Below are 8,864 nucleotides of genomic sequence, written 5' to 3'. Positions count from 1 at the left end.
AATCTGAAATTATTGTTGAGCACAAACAAAATAAATAATTGTAATACTCTAATTTTTTCTTATTTTACCTTAAGCAAAGTTGAAAAAATAAGAGAATAAAAATAAAAATATTTCTAACTGACATAATAATAATAGAGACAAAGGGGGTCAAGGATTTTATCAATTTTTTTCCCAGCCCAAATGGATTTCTTTCYCAGCGTGTCAAATCCAAGCTCATCTTTTGTAAAAAGGCGACAACATCTATGAGAGACGCTCAGAATGTTCCCTGCACCGGCTGTGGCAATATTTGATGCCTGGGGCAGTCGCTGCTTTATACATGAGTGCCAAAGTCTGCAAAGGGAGGCTGGAGGATTGAAAATGGAATAAGTGGCAAGACTCTTTTTGGAGACCAAGCCTCAGCTCTGGTGTCTGACCATTTTTGCCCCACTTAGTTTCACCTTCGAGACTGACACACTCTTTCTCACTTGCTTTCTGACTGAGTTTGGCAATCCAACTTGATTTAAATGAAGAATCAATCACAGTTTGGCTGAAAGTAAACCTTATCAAACTGTTCCCTGTCCTGATCGTCACACATCAGCGTACCAATTAAAAAGACAAAAATGGACAACTTTGTCAGATTCGGATAAATGGAACAAGTAGAAAAAAAGAGAGAGAATGTCAATCTGACACAAGTTTACATTCCTGCTCAGCACTCTGTGGGAGTCTGATCAGTTGAGTAAAGTAAAATGTGAAGATGTGAACCACAGGAMAGAAGAACTTTTAAATTCAGCGGGGGCTGAATATGTATGTTTGCGTAGGAAATGTGGCAAAACAAAGTGTAAAAATAAAAATCCATTTGATTTTTGATGGACAGTTTCCTCCAAACAAGAACGTGCAAAACAAAAATGACAGTATTGCTCMAAACTGTATATTTGTTTTTATGTAACCATGAGATAGACGTTGGTTAACCAGCTTCAAGCAGTCTATCCAGCCATTTTATTTCAACTGTTTTATTTTTTTCTTTTCCAGGTCACAGGGAGCTGGTGTCTATCTCTAGCCGTCACTGTGAGAGAGGCGGTGTGCACCCTGAACAGGTCACAAGTCCACCACAGGACACGAGCACTTCACTAAAAACAAAATAACTGTTGCTGCAGTCATCAGCTGTCAGTCACACACACACACACACACACAGCTTACTGGTCTGAAATACGGAAACTGTTATTTGTCTTATTCCTCTTAAATCTTAATCTTTTTCGACAGAAACTGAATGTGCTTTTGGGTGAAGGTTTAGTCCACAAATATCAACCAGAGGAGTTCTGAACATGTTTARAAACACATGAAGCCAATAGTTACAAAGCACATGATGATGCCAGGTTTAATACATTTTTTCCAACCAGGGGTGTCAAACTCATTTTCACCGAGGGCCACATGAGCGTTATGGTGGCCCTCGAAGGGCCACTTTGACATTTCATGTTTAACTTTGACTAAACAGTGTTTTAACACGTCCTCTTTTAAACACTGATAAGAACTAAGTGTATGACTGACTAAATCTGAAATAAATACAGAAATATTATTTAGTTTATGGTTGATGCTGACTAAAAGCAGCTTATTTTCAGACATTAATACTGTGCTATCCAACTAAATTGCTCAGTTACTTAAAGACTGTGTAAAGAAAAATGTAACGTTTTCTTTTTTAAATATTACAAATGTCATAAATATATTGTTGTAAATGAGTACAAAATCTCTCACCTGTAGATATTTGAATCGTGCAGATATGATTCAATTTGTGTAACAAGGTATCTGTGTTTCAGGATTTTTGGGGCGTGGCTTAAAGGGCAGCCTCATGATGTCACGCAGCTGCCTTCAGCATAACCCCGCTCCCTGTTACTCTAAAGGAAAAGAAAGCAAACATTGTTTCCTCGGTTACAGGAATATTCAGGGTCGTGGGCGTGGTTTGAGCTCCTCCAGTGGACACGCCCCCAGCATTCCAGACCACAGCTAACTGATATTTTTTCATTACTTTTAACACATAATTTTATAAGGTTAACAGCATTTTTTATTGTTAAAACTTGGCAGGGTGATTTTTAACACATATCTCTGTGGTGTGTCAACCTCAGAATGGTAAATGGTACTGAACTTATAGAGCGCTTTTCAAGTCCCTCCGGACCCCCAAAGCGCTTTACACTAACAGACATTCACCCATTCACACTCACATTCACACACTGATGATGGCAAACTACACTGTAGCCACAGCTGCCCTGGGGCACACTGACAGAGGTGGGGCTGCCATGCATCGGCGCCACCGGACCCTCTGACCACCATCAGTAGGCAAGGTGGGTGAAGTGTCTTGCCCAAGGACCACAACGACTGAGACGGCTGGACGGGGGATCGAACCAGTAACCTTCTGGTTCCAGGGCGACTCCCCTAACCACTCCGCCACAGCCGCCCCCAGAACACACATTTATTTTTACTTTACACGGTCTTTAAAGCCAAAAGCTCAGGGACAGGAATTTTTTTTAATTTATATTTATTTCATTTATTTTTATAAAACTTATTTCGTTGCATTTAATCATAAATTTAAAGTTTACCATTGATAAAAGAAACAAATTTCAAGCCAAGTAAAAAAAATAATTGGGGTGGGCGGCGGACCACAATGAAATCACCCGCAGGCCGAAAGTGGCCCGCGGGCCTTGTGTTTGACACGTGTCCTACATGAACAACCTAAACAATTAGCAGCTACAGGGAATTTAGGATTATATTGTTAACTGCAGTTAGACTGTATAACACATCATGATGTTATCAGTCACTTGGACAATTCACCTGCACTGCTATAATATTCATATACATATACTTATTTACTGTACAAGGTTTATGTACATTTTTATATATCACGTATAGTGTTTTTTGTTTATTTTTTTTCTTTTACTTATCTTTCTTTATTCTATCTCCCCCGCTCCTGTATTGATCTGCAGTAAGGTGCAAATTTCCCCACAGTGGGATCAATTAAGTTTTATCTTATCTTGTCTTATATTATCTTATCTTCTTTTCACATCATGAGAATCTGAAACGACTGTAAATGAGAGTAAATTTTCATATGCATGTATTTTCCATCTTTTTAACCCACTGGTTCTCTGATTCCAGGTAAAGTTTAAAGTAATAAATGAACAACACACAGAGCCGGGCACTGAGTGCTATAGACTCAGACCAGCAGCTTTGACAGATCGTGTTCCATGTCAAGTGCTTTTGACCCACTCAGCCCATGGGGCCGATGCATTTAGGTGCACACAAACACACAGACGTCTGCACTGTTATGCAGAGGCAGACAAGGGCAGAGAAAAGTAAGAAAACAGTTCACCCCTCCCTCCCTCTCTCTGTCTCTGTCTCTCTCTCTCTCTCTCCATCATTCAATCTTTTCATTTTGTTGTTTTTGCTACTTTAGTCTGTTCCCAGTCCTAACTTCATTCGCACTTCTCCTTCACAATGTCCTTAACCCATCTGCAGGTTTCTATGATGACACATCAAAGTCAAAGGTATACTGCCAAAATGTCAGCATGATGAAATAACCAACAAACACAAAGACTGTAAATTGAAAAGAAAAGACATTTGATGAAGATAAGAAGAACAGAGTTGGAAGTTAGAAAGATGCAGATCTAAGATGTACAGTGGCAAGACGATCTTTTTTATCCTTTCAAGTGTTCACATAAAAAAAACTTGATTATTTTTACTCAACAATGCCTTTATCATGAGGTTTGGTTTTTATATGACAGTTTTCTATAAAAACCTGACAGTTGGATCATTAAAATGACAGCTGTCCAGATGCAAAATTATTTTATTTGAGGAAAAAAATACACTTTACCTCATTTGTACTAGTGATCACCAGCTTGTTATTTAAAACACTTACAGTTGCTGATTATTAATTATAACTGTGCAAGTTGATTTAGGAAAGTGTGTCGAGGCCAACGGCCTCTTCCAATTAAAAATGATTCAGCTTGTTGTGCTTTATGTGACCTAATAATTGTTTGTGTTTTTAATATGTTTTTCCTATTAGGTGTAGATAAAATACTAATCCAAAAAAAGCTGCATTTCAGTTTTATTTTGAGTGTCATACTCAAACATCTAAAAATATACGASTGGAATCTTTTGTTTTGGATAGAAAAAAAAACATGAAACCATTTATCTTTATAGATGGATGAAACATTATCAACATCTTTAGAGAAGCTTTTAAGAAATCCATAAAAATAAACTTAGTACACATAAAAATGTTTGAATGGCAGAAAGTAAAAAAGATTAAGACAGAGGAAATGACTGAATATGTCAGATTCACCAACCTGAGTGAGCCATTAGGTGGAAGTTGTGTCTTGCTGTTGTTTAATAATTACATGCCACCACAACTTAAGTCCTGCATCGGGAGAACATTTATTGTTTTTTCCTTTTTGTTTCCTTGTTTTTTTTATTTAGAGTGCTATTTAGGAGCAATGGATGTGGTAAACTGGTTACTGATGATGAATAGCTGCTTGAAGGACAAGCTTATAGGAAGCAGTTAAGGCTGAACGAAGAAGAAGAAACATATTTTCTTTCAGGAAAAAAAAAATAGGCTAATTTCTTTAGGACTGTCTGCTGCATGTTCATAGTTAAAAATAGGTGGCATGTGCCTTTAAAAAAGTTGAAGGTTTATTTCTCTGTGCTTCCGCCTGGCGCCACTATTTGATAATATTTTGAGAATCATAAGCAGTGAATTGTTGTGAAAAGACCAACCAGTCTGGCCTGGAAATACAGACTCATCAGTATTTAGTCTAAGATGAACTTTGACAGTAGCACAAAAATAAAATCTGCACAACCTCATGGTTGTTTTAAAAGCAAGTAGCAGCTGCACAGGAAGCATACTTGATCAACTGTATAAAGCAGGGCTTTTGTTAATTTGCTGGTCGGAGGAGTTCAGATGTTTACTACACTAAAGACGAAACTCATCGTCAATAATCTTAGAAAAACAACTGTTATTACAACAATCAGGAGTGGCGGTAGGGTTATTTCCAAACTGCTTTCCAGGAATAGTACATAATTCAAGGAGGTGTAAATTTCCAAAAACAAATTAACTACAATCTAACATGTTTAGGGTTTAGTTTGCAGGGGTTTTGTAAAAGTTTATGATAGTTTGATTAGAACACAAGTGTGACTTGCTTGAAATAATCAACTGTAAATATCCCAAAAAGAAGCACGGCAGCACGGCTGAAGTTTATTTATCTATAAAGTTAGAACATTGTCTTATTCACGGACAAAAACAGCTTGTCAAAGACAGTGATGAAGTGGACATGATGTGAGTTTGTTTTGCAGCTTCTAAAGCTGGATTTAAAGCTGGCATTGTTGTGGACCATCTAGTAATTGTCCACTGTAAATGAAAGCTTTTTAGAGTCAAACATGAGGTCATTTTATAGCTGAAATTGGGTCATGCAGCAGGACAATGAGCACAAACGCATCATCACATCTACAAATGAGCAGCTGTAAAAAACAGAACAAGGTGCTGCAACCAGCCGGTGTAATTGGTGATATCAGCCATTCATCACCAGCTTAAAGGCTTCCAGCATGTCATTCAGTGGAAAGACTAAATGCTGTGCCTTAAAAAAAAAGATTTTAACAGCACACAAAACAGCACACGCAATACTAAGATTTTATCAGTTGACTTTCATTCTCCTTAGACTAGATTACTCCCATGTGTTTGCCTAACGCTATATGTTTTCAGGGGATGTAACTCCAAGGCAGCAAAAATAGCATTTGAAACTATAAATTAGGTTTGAAAGCCAATAAAGCATTCATTAGTTCCCCATCTTGTAAAGTGGAAGTGCACTACGTTAGTATTAGTACCATGTGGCCACATCTGACAAGAAAATGAAAAAGGTTTTATTGAAGCACAAAGTGCATCTAATAGCCTCCCTGTTATTTGGAAGTTAATATTTGAGAGACAAGCTTCTTCTGTAACAGAGTTAAAGCCACTGGGCTGCATAATTCTGGATTTCTCTTATTTATTTTTATTTTTATTTTTTTATTTTTTGGTTCACTGGGGTGGATGATTCCAGCATCAGAAGCAGAAGATGCAAGAATAGAAAACATGTGAATCATATGAGGGGATAAAAGGATGGAGTGATGATGGCTTATAGACACATAAAGAAGGTGAGAACTGAGAATCAAACAGCTGAGCTGGCATGCTAAAAACATGCCTCATTTTCCTACTTTCTAAATTAACAACTTGCAAAAACCTGCTGAAAAATAAACTGCTCCTGTATGCAAGAAATCATTTCAAATAGTCATATTAGCAAAATATACCACATAATGCTGTTGAATAAGAAATGAGCTTCAGTAGAATACATTCAACTATGCACTGCAAAAATGTCCCTGAATTTATAATATTTGTGCATATTTGCTTATGTTGTCATCACTTTTGGAGGACTATGTGGTCCACAAGCAAAAACAAATCAACCATGCAACCAAATTAAATTAAAACAAAATATACAACCACAACCATCTCCCAGATACCCAGAAGGGTTTCAGCACTTCTACAGAAATAATAAAAATAAAACACATTGTTTCTTATAACTGTGACACAACAATCAATGCTTGATTTATCACGGCTGCAAAATGAACCCATCACCATAACAGATCATAAAACAAACCCAACATCAAGAGAAATGCTTTTAAAAATTCCCACCAACTATCAAGGCAACTAATTCCAACATACTGCAAACTTCTGAGTGCATCTGTTCGAGGCAAGGAGAGCGTGAAATCAGCTGCTGAAGCTTGTCTTCTTCTGAAAACATGTCTGTTAAAAGTGGCCAACAGGTCTGTGCAAGATGCAAATTTGATGAAAAAAGATCAGAAGATTTGAGTCTATCTTTGACCTTCATTCATGATCGACTTGGATGCATTAAATCAACACGGTTCAAAAATCACAACTGAGCGTTAATCTTATAGCTTTGTTCTGAACAATCTGCAGTTCTGCAGATCTTTGAGGCTCCAAACCAGATGACTGAGCAACAATCAAGATGACCTAAAACTAAAGCCTGTGTCACCTTCCTTTTTTTCAAAAGACATAAAATGGGGCATTACACCAAATTATTGAGATATTCCTACTCATTTTAGTCACTTTGTGTGCATAAACACAAGAGGATGCTCCCTCGTTATCCATGTTGTCCACCATCTTACCTTATGCTCTGTTGCTCCAGTCTGTCTGGATCTGTAGCACTGAGTGAAGCCACAAAGCTGCCCACAGGGATGTTTTCCATCCTGGTGACTATCAAGGGGTCTGGCATGAATACTGGTCCCTCATTGATGTCCTGAACCGTGACATGGACAGTGGCTGTAGAGCTGGGTCCATAGCCAACAGAGGGAACCAGGAGATCCTCGTTTTCCACTTTGATGAGTAGCGTGTAGAACGGCATGGCCTCATAGTCTAAAGGCTGAAAGGGAAAGCAGATCATTTGTCGTCTAATTAAATAAAAACAATCAAGGAAGTGTCAGACGGTGTGTTTTACCTTCACAACTGATAATATTCCTTCATTACTGTCTGGGTTGGTTTGGATCTCAAAGCTCTGTTTGGGATCTCCACTGATTATCGAGTAAATAGCTCTCCATGCCCCCGTGGCAGGATCATCTCTGTCGTCTACTGTCAGGTTTACAACGACACCTGTCCAGTCCTCGTGTACATATGTCTCAAACTGTTTAACAAAGGCAAAAACACAAAAATAAATTCACATTAATAAGAGAAAAAAGTATAAGAGTGTTTAAAAGGCAACATCAGGGTAAAGTAAAAAATGTAAATTAAAAATTTTCAACCTTGTGCTTTTTATGTAGTTTGAAAACTTGAAAGGCTGAGTCCGAGATAAAAATTTAGAGCTGTAATTCCATTCTAAGTTCAACAGAAAGATCTAGAAAGTGATTGGATGCGAGCAGCTTCAAATTTGCGTCTGAAAGCAAAAATTGGGGCAAACGAATCYGTCTGGGTTGATGATGAGCTTTAAACTTCTGTGAAAGAAATATGCCTGTTTCATATCAGCATAACTGTGCCTTTTAATGAACAAAAGGAAAATTAACTGAGTGAGGAGTGCTCCTGCTAAGTTCTTTGATCAGGGTCTTTCATATGTCTGCCTGCAGACGTGCTTCACGCACACCTGGCGCTGAATTCTACAGAGAAACAATGCTGGAAGTTCAAAGGGTTCAGAGAATGTATGGTTTTGACAGCAAACATTAAGTGAAAAAAAGATGATTATCAATGCAATGAGAATTATATCTGATTTCCTCTGACTGAAAGAATCTCTTTTACAGAGATGCTGATATCATCACCAGCAACCAGGGTTGTGAGTCATCGTTTTGTACCAATCAGGCTGCTAAAACAGAGATAAGAGAAAACTGCATGACTTCATACTCAATAAAAAAGGCTCATCGGCCTWWATGGCGTACATGAACTCAAGTCAAYGGTTTMAATATAGTTGATGAGTGTCTAAAATATTGAATTATGCTTAGTTGTGTAAATCACCACACAATGCTGTAAAGATTTCATGCTTACAACAGATACCAGCATTTGTTTTATTACTATTTCTTTAAACTAACCATGTCTGCAATGTGGGTCAAAACCTCTTGAAACTCGAGTTTGTCTAAGTTATRTAAAAGTTAGGTTATATTGTATTAATTTGGTCTAACTACACATTAACTATATACTATATTAGTAGTGTATTCAGTTCAATATGTATTTAATTCTCTACGGTACAGTTATTTTTACTGTTAGTGCTGCTTAGTTTTTGGGGTTTTTATTATTGTTTTTATGTAGTTAGTCATTAAGATTTTTAATTATCATTATTTCTACTCTACTTTTTTATTATTTGTATGCTGTACTTAAG

General features: G+C 37.3%; 1 protein-coding gene across 1 annotated transcript in view; it reads right to left on the bottom strand.

Annotated features, from left to right (window-relative positions):
- The window catches only part of cdh13 (cadherin 13, H-cadherin (heart)), a 325,369-nt gene that overhangs the window by 61,287 nt on the left and 255,218 nt on the right, over window positions 1–8,864 (bottom strand). The window contains exons 10-11 of the mRNA XM_014034245.1: window positions 7,503–7,685; window positions 7,174–7,427 (exon numbers count right to left, since the gene is read on the bottom strand). Coding sequence (XP_013889699.1) covers window positions 7,174–7,427; window positions 7,503–7,685 — 437 coding nt within the window. The remainder of the gene's footprint in view (window positions 1–7,173; window positions 7,428–7,502; window positions 7,686–8,864) is intronic.

This window comes from Austrofundulus limnaeus, unplaced genomic scaffold, assembly GCF_001266775.1.
Source record: "Austrofundulus limnaeus strain Quisiro unplaced genomic scaffold, Austrofundulus_limnaeus-1.0 Scaffold7, whole genome shotgun sequence".
Taxonomy (NCBI): domain Eukaryota; kingdom Metazoa; phylum Chordata; class Actinopteri; order Cyprinodontiformes; family Rivulidae; genus Austrofundulus; species Austrofundulus limnaeus.
This window is presented reverse-complemented; position numbering and strand designations above follow the sequence as displayed.